This window comes from Emys orbicularis, chromosome 1 (assembly GCF_028017835.1).
Source record: "Emys orbicularis isolate rEmyOrb1 chromosome 1, rEmyOrb1.hap1, whole genome shotgun sequence".
In the NCBI taxonomy this organism is placed as follows: domain Eukaryota; kingdom Metazoa; phylum Chordata; order Testudines; family Emydidae; genus Emys; species Emys orbicularis.
In genome coordinates this window covers 66,428,164-66,446,421 of record NC_088683.1, presented here as the reverse complement: position 1 = coordinate 66,446,421, position 18,258 = coordinate 66,428,164, and the positions used below count along the sequence as shown (strand labels likewise).

The 18,258-nt window shown below is 37.0% G+C and overlaps 1 protein-coding gene across 6 annotated transcripts in view; it reads right to left on the bottom strand.

Annotated features, from left to right (window-relative positions):
- The window catches only part of MSRB3 (methionine sulfoxide reductase B3), a 136,300-nt gene that overhangs the window by 82,705 nt on the left and 35,337 nt on the right, over positions 1 to 18,258 (bottom strand). For 3 of the 6 annotated variants that reach the window (XM_065401040.1, XM_065401033.1, XM_065401025.1), the window contains one exon: positions 17,954 to 18,080. The exons of the other annotated variants lie outside the window; for them this stretch is intronic. In XM_065401040.1, coding sequence (XP_065257112.1) covers positions 17,954 to 18,029 — 76 coding nt within the window. In that variant the 5' untranslated portion in view covers positions 18,030 to 18,080. The remainder of the gene's footprint in view (positions 1 to 17,953; positions 18,081 to 18,258) is intronic. 6 annotated transcript variants of the gene reach the window in all.

Sequence of the window (18,258 nt, the reverse complement as noted above, 5' to 3'; positions counted from 1 at the left end):
TTGAGTCATTACTAAGAGTGTTCATAAAAAGTAGCTTAAAGCACAGATGCTTGCAAATCATTTAGGCAAAGATGTTTCTCCCCCTCCCCCACCTCCACCCCTTCTTTCTCTCTCTCTTGTTTTTTGCTTTAGAAGAATAAAACTGTTGGTCACTACTGACTAACCTTGTCAAGTAGGTCCAAGGAGAAAAAGTAAAATTGAGAACATCTGATTGAAATAAATAATGCAAACATAAAAAGCTTGGCTACTGAATGAAAGGTATTGAAAAGCAACTTCATTTCATAGATTAGAAATTACTTTTGATCTAAACATTCTTAAAAACAGATTGTTTTCTGAAACATCTCATTAACTGTGCTGCAGAGCCCTCCTGTTAAAGGCAAGCTTTGAAAGAGCGCTGCTATACTCCTTTGTTAGTTTCAATCTTATTTGGGAGGGGGATAAAGATTTCATTCCAGGTTTCTTTGTTTGTCTTTCAAGAACCACTAAAGAAGTATTCAGACAACTTTTGCAGGAATGTGCCCTGTGCCATGGCTTACAAATTATTTGGTTTTGGTGCACTTAAAGGTCACCTTCCAAATTAGCAAAATTTTCCTACATCCTGGCTTTTCAACCTTAAATGTAAATATTGTTTCCTAACTGTAAGTGAGGTTTGTTCTTTATAACATTTGGTTGCTTATTTAAAGATGTCAAACTTTGGAGATTTTTATTCTCAGGGTGTGCTGTCTTCTTGCACTAATAAGTCTTTCGAAGGATAACTAACAGCAAAAAGAAGTATATGCATTACATAAATAACTCAATGTTGCATTATGCAGCTCAATAAGAAATAATCTGAGAATTATTAATCCTAAATCTTATATTTTAATATTAAAAAGCAGTCCAAATTGGTCCAATGAGTTTTATAGACAAACACCCCTTTATTTTTTTTTAAAACTCGCTCAAAATTATTTTTGCTTCCAAAACTTCATCTCATTCCTTAACATTAAAAAAAATAACTAAGCATATCTCAACTTTGAAAAATCATGGAAAAGTTGAGTGTTTTAAAAGAAAATCTCATTTTAAACTCTTACAATAATTCCTTAAGTGGGTACCCTGATTTTATCATTTTAGAATCATAGCATTCTTTACTGGGTATAGTCACTACTACACAGAAGGAAATTTCCATTTCACTGTATATCATTTAATCCATGACCTTGCAATCAGAAGTAGGAAGCATGTTATAAGAGATTTTTACCTATTGTTTTTATAGTTACCTGAATGTTTTACAAGACAGACAAATATTTACGTGTACAGTGAAATCTTGTTACTCTGCACTGGTGTACACTGCAAACCTACACTGGAAAGGGATTTTCAAGGTTTGCAGAGCACTGGCCAGCAAAATTCTAATGCTGTGCTGCATCCCACTTGGATGAACCTCGTGTGGCCCAACCCTCAGATCTCAGGAACATCCTTAAACAGAGCTTTGACACTTATGGTTTAAATGTTCATGGCAAACTGATAGACCAGTAAATTAACCAAGCCTGTTTCACGTTGCTCTTGAATGTCAGAGACAAGGGGTAATATGCTGTATATCTACTGGCTACCCCCACCACTTGCTAGTTTGCAATGGGTCTCCCTGTTAGGGTGAATTAGTAAGGTTCTAGTGTTTTAAGTTCTTTACTTAGGCTCCAGTTCAGAATAGCATTCCTATACAAGGGAGCACTTAAAACATATGCATAACTTTAAGCATATGCTTAAGTATTTTCCTGAATTGGAGCCTTATTTTGTAATACTATGTCATGCCAGATTAGCCATCCCCATGCGAAACATTCACAGATGCAACATCTTTAGCTTGTGGTTTATAGCGATGCTATCACCACCATTGGTTTAAATATGATGAGGAAGAGGCAGCAAACTAGAGAGGGGAAAACGCTCACTTTGCACTAAAATAATGCCTGTACTCCACACTGCAAAGCTTGTATGATAGTTTCTAAAGACAATTGTTTGTGTGCACTTTTAAAAAAAAAATTACCTTTTTGGGGGGAGGGGGGAAATCAGTGGGAAATGCAAGATGAAATATAGGGAGTATGGGAAAACAATTATGGATGGATCATTTCTTCTATGGTGATTATGCAATAAATAGCAACTAATAATGCAACCAATATGGTATCCATACCAATTATGAAAAAATATCAACAGTACAGAGCAAGAGCCCAATCAAATCACCTTACTGTTCATAAAGAACACAGAATGAACCTATCCATCAGCCCATGCCTGTCTTCCTTGTGTTAGTTCTCTCAACAAGGGGTCAATAATGAGTTGAAACAGGATTCCCATGAAAGTCTCTAAAACTTTAGAAGGCTTCTTAATTTCCTGGCAAATCAGATCTAAATTTGTGTGCTGCTTATTCATAAACTTTGCAGGTCAATGTGAAAGAGAAAAATAATCTGCAGTTTTAAAATTAGCATGGCATCCACTTTGGAACAGTCATTTCATGGGACCATGAGGAGGGCGGAAATCTTAAATTTTCACTCCAATTTTTGCCTCCTTGAAGTAAAAAACAGGAGAAATTTTAAACATATCTTCAAGATAGTAAGTGTGCATCTGAAAATCCTGTTGTGGTTTGTTATACCTGCTCCTACTTCTGCAGTGAGCTCCTTACATGGAGCTCCAGTGAAGTCTGTGGTAGGGGCTACCTGCATGGAACTCCGAGAGATCTGGACCCCAGTTGAATATTTACTGTTTATCCTTCCCTCTTCATTCTCATTACTGTTCATTATAAAGGCATTTTGCATACAGCTGTACTTCAAGATCCTTTATGCTGCCAAAAACGGCAGCAGTGCTAACCAAAGTGAAACGTGGCTTTCGAGGCTTCAAAACAAGGTAGAGGCTTTTTCAGATGAAACTAATAATAAAACAGGAATGTCTATTTTTAGGCTAACAAATATGCATAAAATATCATTTTTGGATGTTTTATTGATTTCTGCATCTCAAAAATGGCCTTTTTGAGGGGAAAAAATGCAAAGCACATTGGAAATAATTACCATCCTCACCATCACTTCCCCTTGTTTTACAGCTTGTTCCCTCAACTTGGAGCCCAGCACTATAAAACAGAAGTGAGCTGCAAGCATTTTCTGGTGTTGACCTGAGCACCTCACCTTGTTTCTAAATTCCTATTTTTGTGAAGCTTTCCAAATCTGGGATTCATAATGAAGACAAACACCAACATATACACAATTTCCTTTGATTTAATTAATAACAATAACATAATAATAATACTGTAATACAAAAGAGCAGTAAGGTTTCTTCAGATAGAGTGACAAAAGCTACTATTCATAGCTTTCCTTCTTTAATACTCTTTTGAACTGTTACAATTGTATCTTTTGCTTTGTTGCTTCCTTTCTCTTACTGCATTGAAAATAACTCACATTTCAAATTTCATGTAAAGCACTGTGTATATTCTCCTCTTCGTGCATGTGCATAAGTCCCTTTCGCACTAATGGCCACGATAGGCATGCAATGAGTACATACTATTAAGACTTCCTGAATTAAATACAGTGAGACAAATGTTCCAGCACAGCATCACTGTATAATAAATCAGGCTTCCAGTTTTCAATACTATTATTAAACTTTTCACACATGTGTCAGTGGGGTTTAATCACATTTTTTATACAGCACCATAGGTCTCAATTCTGCCATTTGACCAGTATAGACAGCACCCCGAGACTACGCAGAGCCCTACTGATTTCAAAGGGAATCTGTATGGACAAAAGGGTCTACTCATGCGGATCAGACTGCAAGATCTATGTCTAAGCATACATCTCCTTGCTTCTCCAAATCACATGCCCCCATCTATGGGGTGTACCTTCCTCCCTAATGGCGAGTTACCTGGTACTGATGTGAAAGGAATGCTGCCAGACTAAGAGTTATATGTTTTTTAAAAATCAAATATCCTTACCGATATGACCAAACTTTCTATTTCATTAAAAATTGAAATATCTTAATTTAGTTTCCACCATTTATGCTATTAGTTGACACTTTGCATTTCCCTCATCTTGAAAGAATGAAAATAGGCAGGTCACTTTCATTTTTGTTTAGTCTGTTTCCCTTTATGCTTATTTAGCCTTAGCAGAATGCTCCAGCATAGGAGAATGTTGGTTTGTTTTTGTTTTTAAAAAAAACACTATAGAAGAAACTTTTCATTGGAATTACAAAACAATTGATGGAAACATTTATGTTGGTTGAGTTTGAAAACATTTACAATACCTAACTTTTGGTTCTAGTTTGACCTGCCAGCATTTTCTTAAGATGATAACTAAACATGCACTGTCAGGAACAGTAACAATGGGAAACAAATGAAATCAGATTCTTACTCAATGTAAACTAATTTATCAGTAAACCTGTTCTCCCGTTCTCCGGGCAAACCATCACTAAAATGTAGGGCTGTCGATCAATCGCAGTTAAGTCATGCAATTAACTCAAAAAAATTAATCATGATTAATCGCGGTTTTAATCGCACTGCTAAACAATAGAATACCAATTGAAATTTATTATTAAATTTTTGGATGCTTTTCTACATTTTCAGACATATTGATTTCAATTAAAACACATAAAACAGTGTACAGTGTTCACTTTATACTTTTATTACAAATATTTGTACTGTAAAAATGATAAACAAAAGAAATAGTATTTTTCAATTCACCTCATAAGTGCTATAGTGCAATCTCTATCATGAAAGTGCAACTTACAAATGTAGATTTTTTGTTACATAACTGCACTCAAAAACAAAACAATATTAAACTTTATAGCCTACAATTCCACTCAGTCCTACTTCTTGTTCAGCTAAGACAAACAAGTTTGTTTACATTTATAGGAGATAATGCTGCCAGCTTCTTATTTACAATGTCACCTGAAAGTGAGAACAGACATTCGCATGGCACTTTTCTGGCTGGCATTGCAAGGCATTTATGTGCCAGATATGGTAAATATTTGTATGCCCCTTCATGCTTCAGCCACCATCCCAGAGGATGTGCTTCTATGCTGACGATGCTCGTTAAGAAAATAATGCATTAATTAAATTTGTGACTGAACTCCTTGGGGGAGAATTGTATGTCTCCTGTTTGGTTTTACCTGCATTCTGCCATATATTTCACGTTACAGCAGTCTTGGATGATGACCCAGCACATGTTGTTCATTTTAAGAACACTTTCACTGCAGATTTGACAAAACACAAAGAAGGTACCAATGTGAGATTTCTAAAGATAGCTACAGCACTCGAACCAAAATTTAAGAATCTTAAGTGCCTTCCAAAATCTGAGAAGCACGAGGTGTGGTGCATGCTTTCAGAAGTCTTGAAAGAGCAACACTCCCCAATGCAGAAACTACAGAACCCAAACCACCAAAAAAAGGAAATCAACCTTCTGCTGGTGGCATCTGACTCAGATGATGAAAATGAACATGCCTCGGTCTGCACTTCTTTGGATCATTATCGAGCAGAACCCATCATTAGCATGGACACAGGTCTTCTGGGATGGTGGTCAAAGCATGAAGGGACATATGAATCTTTAGCGCATCTGGCACATTAATATCTTGCGATACCAGAAACAACAGTGCCATGTGAATGCCTGCTGTCACTTTCATTGTAAACAAGAAGTGGGCAACGTTATCTCCTATTTTTTTTGCACATAATTCTACATTTGTAAGTTCAACTTTCATGATAAAGAGATTGCTCTACAGTACTTGTATTACGTGAATTGAAAAATATGATTTTTTGTTTTTACAGTGCAAATATTTGTAATAAAAATAAATATACAGTGAGCACTGTACACTTTGTATTGTGTGCTGTAATTGAAATCAATATATTTGAAAATGTAGAAAACAAATATTTAAATAAAGGTATTCTATTAACAACAGCACGATTAACCGCGCAATTAATTTTTTTAATCTCTTGACAGCCCTACTAAAATTACATATTAGAAGTCTTATGTTAAATTCTAATTTAACTTTCTAGATTTTCCCCCTTTAATCCACAACTTTTGTCTAACTCCATCTTTTGGTTCATTGTTTCTGTTCTAAGTTTCCTCATAGCTGAATTCAATCAAAGACTTTAAATAACTCAAAGTGTTGTTCAGAAGATTCTCTTCAACTAGCAAGACAAAGACTTATTATTTTGAATATCTGCAAAGCCAACTTTAAATAAAATACAAATCTCGGTCTTAAAATTACTGTTTCATATATTGGGGGGAGGGGGAAATAGCTCTGTATTTCTTTGTGGAATGGCTCCTTCGTTTCCTTGCTTCAGGTGACTATATCCCACCTACATCCCATACCATTTGCAGTTTCAAACAAGCAGTAGCAATGGAGAAAGAGACCATTTTCGCAGCACTGTGTGTTGAAAATCTGAGTGCTGGAGAGGATATTTTGGGTCAGGTGCCAATTAAATAAATATAACCCCGCTCTTTTATTTTAACACTCAGGAGGGATAGACGGAAGAGTTGACACAGTGAAGGGGAAAGCTGGTTCTTTTAAAGTGTATTTTATTGCATGGGAAACTTACAATGGGAGTTGTACCTCTGGAGTTGTCTAATTTGTTTTTAATCTGAATGGATCATCAACAAACCATGGCCATGATGTTTTGTTGATGATCCACATATATAGGCCATCTCTCTCTCCAGATATTTTCAGCTCTATCATAAGTTTCTCGTGCAAAAATCAAACTTCCAAAGATTTCAGTGACTGATAGCAGTGTAAACAAAACAAAACAGAACAAAAATCCCTTTTTTGTACACTCTCCTTTTAAGCTAGACATTGGTATTGGAACCAATTGTTTTCTTTTTATCATCTCACCCTTTAGTGCTAGAGTCACTGGGAGATGTGGGTGCCTGGTTCATCTCATGTCTACCATTTTCCCCTTTAGTTCCATAAAACTGACAGTGGAACAATGGTGGCTATGTTGCTGAGACAGAGCCTGTGAGAAACGACTCATCCCATGGAGAAGAAATACAGAGCTGTTTTTGAAATGTAAAAAAAAATTTTTTTTTTTTTAAATAAACAAGAAGTGTTGTTCATATGGGGAAAATAGCTCTGTATATCATCTCCAGGGGATGCCCTTTACTTCCTTATTGGAGGCAACTGTGTCCTGTGCACTGCTGAAATATCACCACTAGTCACTTAAGCTTGGTTTTACATCCTTTCAAAATCATGATCACAGATTTATACATAGAGTGGGCAAAGCACTCAAGCAACTATCTTGCACAGGCTGGCAGGTGACTATAACTACCTTATAGGGCTTCGCCGTCTATTCTTTTTAGGATTACTATGATTAAGGTGGTGTAGTGCTTTGTAAATGGAAGCACCTTCAGTAAAACTGAGCAATCCTGGTACTTAGAAAATTTGGAGATATTATAGATCAGCCTCTTTCAAGGATATATGTATATGAGGTCACTGTCCTTGCATTACAGATAAACTCCAAAAGGTCCTAGAAAAAAAATGTTGCCATATTATATATAGTGCTGTCAAATGATTAAAAAATTAATCGCGATTAATCGCATGATTAATCACACTGTTAAACAATAATAGAATACCATTTATATAAATATTTTGGAAGTTTTCTACATTTTCAATTATATTGATTTGAATTACAACAGAACAAAGTGTACAGTGCTCACTTTATATTTATTTTTATTACAAATATCTGTGCTATAAAAAAATAGTATTTTCAATTCACCTCATACAAGTACTGTAATACAATCTCTATCATGAAAGTTGAACTTACAAATGTAGAATTATGTACAAAAAAATAACTGCATTCAAAAATAAAACAATTTAAAACTTTGGAGCCTGCAAGTCCATTCAGTCTTCTTGTTTAGTCACTCACTCGGACAAACAAGTTTGTTTACATTTGCAGGAGATAATGCTGCCCGCTTCTTGTTTACAATGTCACCTGAAAGTGAGAACAGGTGTTCTCATGGCACTATTGTAGCCGGCGTCGCAAGCTATTTACGTACCAGATGCATTAAAGATTTATATGTCCCATCATTCTTCAACCACCATTCTAGAGGACATGCGTCCATGCTAATGAGGGGTTCTGCTCGATAAAGATCCAAAGCAGTTCGGACTGATGCATGTTCACTTTCATCATCAGAGTTAAATGCCACCAGCAGGTTGATTTTCTTTTTTGGTGGTTCAGGTTCTGTAGTTTCTACATTGGAATGCTGCTCTTTTAAGACTTCTGAAAGCATGCTCCACACCTCGTCCCTCTCAGATTATGGAAGGCACTTCAGATTCTTAAACCTTGGTTCCAGTGCTGTAGCTATCTTTAGAAATCTCACATTGGTACCTTCTTTGCGTTTTGTCAAATCTGCAGTGAAAGTGTTCTTAAAATGAACAACATGTGCTGGGTTATCATCCGAGACTGCTATAACGTGAACTATATGGCAGAATGTGGGTAAAACCCAAGGAGTTCAGTCACAAATTTAATTAATGCATTATTTTCTTAATGAGCACCGTCAGCATGGAAGCACGTCCTCTGGAATGGTGGCCAAGCATGAAGGGGCATACGAATATTTACTATATCTGGCACATAAATGCCTTGCAATGCCAGCCAGAAAAGTGCAATGTGAACACCTGCTCTCACTTTCAGGTGACATTGTAAATAAGAAGCCGGAAGCATTATCTCCCGCAAATGTAAACAAACTTGCGTCTTAGAGATTGGCTGAATAAGAAGTAGTACTGAGTGGACTTGTAGGCTCTAAAGTTTTACATTGTTTTGCGTTTGAGTGCAGTTATGTAACAAACAAACAAATCTACATTTGTAAGTTGCTCTTTCATAATAAAGAGATTACATTATGGTATTGTATGAGGTGAATTGAAAAATACTATTTCTTTTGTTTATCATTTTTACAGTGCAAATATTTGTAATAATATAAAGTGAGCACTGTACACTTTGTATTCTGTGTTGTAACTGAAATCAATATATGTGAAAATGTAGAAAAACATTCAAAAATATTTAATAAATTTCAATTGATATTCCATTGTTTAACAGTGCAATTAAAACTGTGATTAATCACAATTTGTTTTAGTTTAATCGCGTGAGCTAGCTGCGATTAATCAACAGCCCTAATTATATACCTTCATGAAGGAAAAAAAAGCGAATATGACACTAAACCTCTAAATTAATGACAAACTGGGAACAGGGTAGCTATGGGGGGTTGGTAATAGGACATGAAGTTTTTTACCTTTAAGTTCTGAGTCTGAATTGGGTTATAATTGTTCAGTGGCCTATGTGATATGAATTGATACTCTCAGCATAGCTCCCAACAGTAACATCCACGTAAAACAAACCATCCTCACCGTCGTAACTGGCACCTCCGCTGGCAGTCTCATCAGAAAGGCTATGAACTGAGTAAGCATGGAGACTGACCTATTCTCTTCATCCTTACAAGTGAACCACACAAGCCAAGATTGAGACAGGTTAGCAGACCGGGGAGAAACTCATACTACGCTATCTTTTTTCTCCCCAGAAAGGAGACTTCTGATTCCAATGCTGTCATTTTGACACCTTTCACCAGACACTACATAAAAATGAAGACATAACATATGGAAATATTTTATTAACATAAGAATTAAGCTAAATTTAAAAATAGCAAATTGCGCTGTCTTTTCAGCTATCTTGTGCGTTTAAAAATATTTCAGTAAGCCATCAAAATATGTATATTCCCACAACTTTAATAAAGGTCTAACCTGCAGTAGAAACAATTAAAAAGTCAGCATTTGCCAGCAGTTACCACAGTGGTGTGCAACCTATAGTTATTCAGGCGGTTGCTAAATCCTCCTGGTAACTTCCTTGGCAATAGCGATGTGCCACCTTTTCAGCCTGCGGACAGAACACAGTATTTCAAAAGGCCAAGGTGCCACAATCGATATTTTGGGGCACATTCTCTGCCCTGTTTGTGTCCTTCTGCGCTGCTTAGAGCTGAAACTACCTGCAAGTCCCCTAGTGTTTAAGAGTTTCTAGCAGGCACAGCTGGCTCCTACACCTACGACCATCGGCACAGAGAGATGTATTGAGGACAAGAGGACATGGCTGGAGCATACTGTGCTCCAGCTATCCCCAGCATAGATTTGGTGCCTAGGGGACTATTGCTAGCTGGCAGGAGTTAGCCCCCAAAATGCTCTAACCTGCACCAGGGCTAAGGCAGAAAAACAAGGATCCATAAGTGGTTGTTGGTTCTCAGTTTCTCTTTTCCCTCTCCCCTACACAGCTATGTGGAGGAGGGAGCCCATCCTTCGCTAGCTATTCCCACAGGCTCAGGAAGACCCAGCTGAGCTCCTATCCTGCTGTGCTCTCCTTGGTGCTCCCACAGCTCAGCAGGATACTTGGCAATGGAGTAGCCAGAGCTACTCGGTCTTTCTTGCCTGTAACACAGCAGGTAGCCAGAGGGGAGCTATTGAGTAAATGCAGCAGGAAAAGAACAATAGCTGCTCAGAGCACACCTTGGTCAAATCAGAGCTGCTCCTGAGGCTGCAGGAGAGGCGATGCCCAGATACTTCCTTCCCGTAATGATGGACTCAATTCTAACACTTCCTTTTTTACATCCCAAGGCAGGGCAGACAGAGCACATTTTCAATTTGTAATCAAAAGCAAATTTTTTGTTTAAGGTGCTTTAACAGTCTCCCTAGAGGGCCGCAAGTTAGACAACACTTCTCTACCAAATATCTCTTCCTCTCCGTTCTTAGTGCCAAAATCTCCGTCCATGCCTTGGTAATGCCGCATTTATGCTATGGCAACATTCCCCTTCCTTGCTTATCGCACTTTGTACCACTGCAGGTCTATTCAAAAGGCTGCCATCAAACTCATGGCAGACACCCTTCCCCTTTGGAAGTCCCTTCAGTGTATCCAGAACACCTCCTACATCAACTCCAAATGCATTACCACCACCTTCAAGTGTCTATGCAACTCTTGCCCAGCTAGCATCTCCTCTCTTCTCTCCCACTCTGCTAATTCTGTAGATCCTTCCCCCACAACACATCTGGGTGTTATCCCATGCTACTCACTACCCTGATTCTGTATGTAATGCAACCTCTGTCTCCTCGAAACCTACTGCTCACCACACCCTCTCCAACAGTCTCCTGTTTCCCCTGGTCAACCTAATAATATCTAGATTTTTTTTTTTTTAAGGGGGAAATTTGAAGGAACAAGAAACCTTATTTTGTGTAAGCCTCCCTTCTTCTTGCCCGATGTCATCTCCCTCTGCATCATATCCTCTCTAACCTGGATTACAAACTCTTTAGACCAGGGAGAGTTTCTTTGTTGCTCTTGAGGAATTCTCAGGCCTATGGGGCTATTTATATACAAAAGTTAAACAAGAACATGATAATTGCTGGCAAAATATTCATTTTTCCTGGCCACAACTGTATAGTCTCTAAAACAATGAAACCCAGAGTTAAAGCTGAAAATCCATCTTTAAATTATCCTAGCGTTTCCCAAGCTCAGAGGAAAGGGCAAGCTACCTCAGTCAGGGTGGTGTGGAGCATGGAAGTGGAACAATGTGGGCTAAGAAAGTTCTGAGATCCCAAAACTACCCCATGCTTGCCCTGCAAACATGCTACTGCAGCAGTTCCCAAACTATGGGATTGCAGCAATCCCTAATGTGCAGAGGATGTCATTTTGCTCTGCACAGTGTAATCTAGCATGTATGGTGATCATGCACCGTGTCCTTGCACGCAGGATGCCATTTTGCTCTACAAAATGGCATCCCCTGCAGAGTGACCTTATACACACCGTATGTATGAGGTCATATTGTGTGGAGAACACCATTTTAAAGAGCAAAATGGCATCCTCCATGCAGCATGGTCTCACACGTTGTGCAAGGTCACGTTGTGCAGAGGATGTCATTTTGCTCTTCTGGAGTCCCAGCAGAAAATACTTCATTAAAATGGGATTGCGCCAGTAAAAAGTTTGGGAACCCCATGTGATTGGGTGGGTTCTTAAAAGTCATCATTGCATTGCCACTCTGCTCCCACTGGGATCTCTAATGCAACAGACTGTGGAAGTGGCTCTTTGTTTGCAAGGATGGGAGCACAGGTCCCTGCCCATCATCCCAAGCAGCTTCTCTTCTCTCACAGCACGGTGCTCAGCCACTAAGCACGGGCCACTCAGTACCACCAAGGGACTTCCCACCAGATGAAGCATGTAACAGAGCCTTCTAGTCAGTCAGAGAATGAGGAGAGGACAAAAACCCAAGAAAACAAATGCAGAAAAAGAATGCAAAGGAAAAGGAACAGAGACAAAGAAAGAGATATAAGAGATGAATACACAGAAAATGAGAGGCCCTGGCAACAATGCCTGGATATAGCATTGGAGGAATCAAGACTGCCTTTCCACCAATTTCTTGCAGGGGTCCAACTGAAAAAAAGAGGGGTGGACACCAGTGACTTAACATGATATGCCTATATTGTGTAGCTCATGTGGAAAGCATTCCCTGTTGGTTACTGCTCTAATATGGGGCAGAGAAGAGGATGCTAAGGAAGGAATTTCAGCCTTTTATACACATTCCTGATTTTTGCAAGTATAAGGCATAATATGAATGTTACTCAAACCAACCAATTTTATGAATACATTTCATTCCCTCTTTGATACTAAAGAATGAACAAACAATATTGAACAAAACCTTTTACATTGCACATATACAAATGTACAATATTTAAACAATTATGGATTTAAATACATTATTTTCCTAAGTGACCAAAATATCTGAGTAAATTTCCATTCAGGCACCTTTACAAAGGTGATTTTTTACCTCAAATAGTGTGCCTTCCTCCTTTAGAGCCATCACATAGATATGACAACAACATTCCATGTCAGGTTACAACAGGGTGCTATTATGACGTCGCTAGGATATACACAATAAACATCTTGAAGAAAGGTACTGAGTCTCTATAAGCGACAACTGTAAGCACCATTTTCATGTTAAGTATATATAAATACATTAACATACTATTTACTATGGCACTTACATAGTACTTTTCATCTTCAACACTCTATACAAGCATTAGCTGAGTAATTCTCTACATCCTGGCAAACTAATGAACTAGCAACATGAAAAATTGTATTTCGGATAAAAACAGTATTCTGATTATAGAAGCATAAAATTTCATTTCTTTAAATCTTCAAAAAACAGTGAATTTGCTTTTCTCTCTCTCTCTTTTTTAAAATACTGTCTGGAGAGGGGACAAAAGCGCATGTATCTGAGACCTTGTATGACAAATTTAAGCTCAGAGTAAGTACGTTATAAATCCCACAAAACAGGGATTTATAATGAAAACACTGACAGGCACTTAACCATAGGAGTATTAGTGGGTGTTGCTAGAATTAGTATATATTATCTTTCTCATCAATATTTTTTTTTCAAACCACATGAAGAGACATCTGCTATATTACATCCTTGGTAACACACTAAGAGAAACTATGGAAAAGTTACAGCATATATGAAAATAATATGTACACATATACACACACAACATAAATACATTTAGAAATATTTAAGTTACACAATATATACACAATCTGTATAAAATCTAATCGTGATTACAATTTTGGTGGATGCGTAGGCGGGAGAGGGGGGACATGGTTGACTCAAGTTTTCAGAACTTCCGTTGTAAAAGCCAGATTTTGCAAAAACTATGTGTGAGAGTTAATTTAACTGACATGAGTAGTCGCAGAGTTCACGTGGTTTATACACGTGAATTACTCATGTTTGCAAGAGCTGCCCCTACATGTAATCCTTTATGTTAATTGATTACTGCAAACAGTCCAATTTTGAATTTTGATATTGTAACTATTCATTATATATTCAGTATATTTTACTTATATTTCCAATTTAAAATTAATTGAGATTTAATAAAAGGTGTTATGAAAAAAACATACTACATATATTTGTTTAATAAAAGAGACTTACACCATATGCCCAGCACCCTTTCATACAGATGTATTGTAATACAACAACCATATCCTAGAAAAATGTGGTTTGCCAGTACTCTTAATCATTCTAGTAATTAAACACTGCACAACAATTTAATCATCGTTTAAGTCTTTATTATTTCATATACCTATTAGAAAATGTGCACGTAAGCATACCCAAACTCTCTAGACTTTTGTATCATTAGTTTTACTTAATTTTTACAAATACTGTAATCTTTCTTGATCTACAATAGCAGAAAAACAGATTTCTATCTCATGCAAAAAAATGTGATGCAAGCAGCACAACATTCAAAGTGTTAAAAAAAGAAAGGACACTTTTTAAAAGGAATGAGAGCCCATAATAATTCAAAGACACAGCAAAGCAAAGTAAGGTTTTTCTTTATAACTTGGTGGTCTGCTACAGAAAACATATGTATATGGAATATGCATAATTACTGTTTGTATCCATTACTTGCTGGTATGCATTAAAGTAGCCAAAGGAAAATTTGTTCTTATCTTAAAAGATTTCAAAACAGATCTATTTCATTATGAACCCAATCCTGAGAGATGCTGACTACCTCCTACATTTCAGTGGACGTGGAGTGCACCGGATCAGGGCCAAACAGGGTCAGTTTATTCTAAATCATGTGAAAGTATAATGGAGTTGCAATTGTTACTGGGGAAATGAGGAAACCTCTAACATTATATGAATAAAGTTTGTGTATAAGCCCAAACTTGTGTGATTTTTCAAAATGCTCATGCTTTTCTTATGATAGTTTATACACACTTTAAACTAAATTCTCAGAATGTACTATGTATGAATGATTTCTAAAGTGGAAGCTTTTCATTCTGCTCTATTTAGGCAAAAGAATATATGATTAGTGCCATCTAATGGAAATTTGGAGTACTGGGGTACATTGTAGCAAATTCTTCCCTGCTCACCACTATATGTTAGATTAAAAAAATACACTGAAATGTTTAATCCTATTATTTTGTATAGTTAGAAGGATGCATTTATACCTCAGGCATTAATATGTGGATTTTAAAAATGCAAACAAACCTTCCACCAAATTAAGAATAATAATGATATGAAAGGTATAGAGTTTATAACATAACTCAGTGTGTATCCATAAGACAAGAGCTACAATATACTGAAGATTTTTGGATTGGGAAGAATTACTCGAAATAAAAAGCAGATAGTTCTGAAAATTAATGCATGTAGTATTCTGAAATGAAATTGAATGTATTTGTTTTGAAAAGCAAAAAAGCTTTCATTTGGTCCTAATCTATAAATGACAGTATATATGCACTCCATTTTATAGCACAAGCAAAGCTTAGGGGCAGTATATAGATGACATATTTGGACTGAAGCACTTATTCATAAAAGGCAACAGCTGATTCTGGGTATCATCCAGAAAATTAAAATGGGTATGAAATTATATTATTGTGCCCAATCCAGCAAATATTATAAGTGTGGTACTTTACTGATGTGAGTAATCCCAGTTTACCAATTACAAGATAGTTTAACCACCACAACTGACTAGAGCCTTGGTTTTATGCCTCATTTGAAAGATGGAACCTCTGTCAGCACACTGCTCCCTAAAATCATTTGGTGGCATTGGTTCATTAAGTGACTCACGTGAAATTATACCTCCTAAACCACTTCTTGTACCACCTGGATTTTCTTTGAAAGTTTCTATCCAACTAAAAGTAGACCTAATCCTGTTTATCTTGAGACCTGATGTGCTCACAGCACAAAGGGATACAGTAGTACATTATACATTTTGTGCAGAATATGATGGGGGGAGGGCAAAAAAGTAATTTTCATAAAATGCTTGTACTTCCAAAGAAAACAGGGCACTTCTCGGTCTCTGAAGGTAAACTCAAGATCCAGTTGGACTGTGGCATTTATGCAAATGTTGCTTCTAGGACTTATTCTTGCATTTACATGAAGCCTCCTTCACCATTTAGTTCTGTTCCCCACCTCTACTACACATAAACAAATTGAATACAAAATTAGCCAACATTAATTTATAAGTGTCTAGGAAATTTAGTTTCCTCTTAGAACACATGAAATATGCAGTTATACATTATTCTGCTATCAGTGGATGAATTTTGTTTTATAATATACATCTATAAAGTAGTCAGTGTAACTGATCTGTTAAAGTTTGTAGTTCTGATCATACAAACAGAAATAAATTGCAGAGCTATAAAAGTTATAATAAAACGTGAATATTGATTATGTCAGTGACACAGGTGACAAAATGGTTAATGCGATGCTTCATGAGCAGGTATGCACTAGAAATACTTCTGTCAGATTCTGTTCCTAACAGACCAGCTTTGAGATCTGCTTGGGATCTGCTTGTTAGAATAGGCACAAAATGAACAGGAAAGCTGTAAATGCCTCATTTTAAGGCAGGTCTCACCAGTGTGAGCTCACATCAAAGGTGCATAATAAGTTAGGAAATTTGCTTGTCCTCTGTTTTTAGGATTTGAAGCCTGGGTCAGCGGCACATATAATTGGAAGCAAAGATCGGGCTGACACAATGGGGTTTATTGTCTCCTTATCAAGGTTCACTTGTAACTCCTGTTTAAGTTAATAGGAGTTATGGAAAGGAAAATAGACCCCTATACCACAAAACTGGGGCTCAGTTTTGATAGTTCAAATAAAATTATAATCAGCTCTAGAAAAAATCAATTAAACTTAAATGTTGTGTCCTATCACGAAAGCGTTTATGACACTCCTTCCATATATCAGAGGGGTAGCCGTGTTAGTCTGGATCTGTAAAAAGCAACAAAGAGTCCTGTGGCACCTTTTAGACTAACCGATGTATTGGAGCATAAGCTTTCGTGGGTGAATGCCCACTTCGTCAGGCACATCATGTCATGCCAGTTAGTCTATAAGGTGACACAGGACTCTTTGTTGCTCCTTCCATATACTATATGCTGATCTGAAATGATATTAGCAAACAGCAATGATGCTTTAATTGTTGTATTTTGTGCCTATATCCAGTGGCGATGGGTGCATAACAAATGCCCAAATTGGAACGTTACTTGGGGTTTCAATCAGTGATTATTTACAGCTGCATCTTAGTTTTTATTTTGACTTCTTAAAAAAATAATTCCGGATAGCCTTTGAATTCTAAAAATTAATCCACTAAAGTTGTCATTTCCTGTCAAATAGTCAGATCTGGTATCTTATAAAGATATTACATATGTTACTGTTTAAATGCCGATATTAAACATTTAGACTAAGGTCCTGCAGTCAGATTCACATGGATGGGCCCTTATGCCCCAATGGCCGCCTTTGCAAATCCAAATTCAGGAGTGGGGCATTACACATGAAGTGTGGTTATTCCTCTCTGCATTTTTTTAAAAGTGTATGTTTTTTCTAAAAAAGAGCAGCTGTGACGGAGCATTTTTGTTTGATTGAACTATAGTATCACATAAATAAAGTACACATTGTGAGGGGAAGAAAATTACATTACAGCTCACATCACTTCCTGCATGAACCTTTGTGTGCACTATTATTAAAAGTAATTTTACAATAAAAATTTCACACACACAAAGGAATAAATGCTGAAAAAGATTTAAACGCACTTGAACAGTATTTTGAAAACATTTTCCTAAGACACTTATTAAATAATAATATTTCATATATTAAATGCTGCTAAGCAATTTCTTATTAAAACCATGTGCAATATGTAATACAACTGTGATTTTCAGGCTAACTGCATAGTCTGTGTCAGGGGACAGGAAGATGCTATCAAATTTGAGATATATCATATCATATTGGGCAAGGAAGCTGGACAATGTTTCCAAAGCATTCTAAAATTTGGGCTATGAACACACTAAAAGCAAAGCAGTGATTTATAACAAACTTCCGGCTTCAACAGAGAACTCTAATAAATTACAACTAAATTTAGTAAACCATAGTGTATCATTTCCTGCAGCAGAGACACCCATTCCTAAAAGGGCCCTCAATATGCATGACACAACAAGCAGCACCCATTCAACCTGAGGGAAGCCCACAGGCTCGCAGGGCCACTGGCTGGCTCTTTGTCACCAAATGCAGCAGGTTGAATGCAGACATCACTGTGATATCCTCACCAACAAAACCAGAGGCAAAGAACAGGGGCAAGAGCTGAGTAGGGAAAAAAAAAAAAAAGATGAAAACATCAAAAATGTTAGATACATTCATAGCAAAACTGATGGTTATGATTCTATCTGAAAAGAAAACATAGGACTAAGAAATTCTGAATGCACATTTATTAGTTGGTTTAGCCCCTTTTTGCCTTCTGCTTTAAGCTTGTTTACATTTG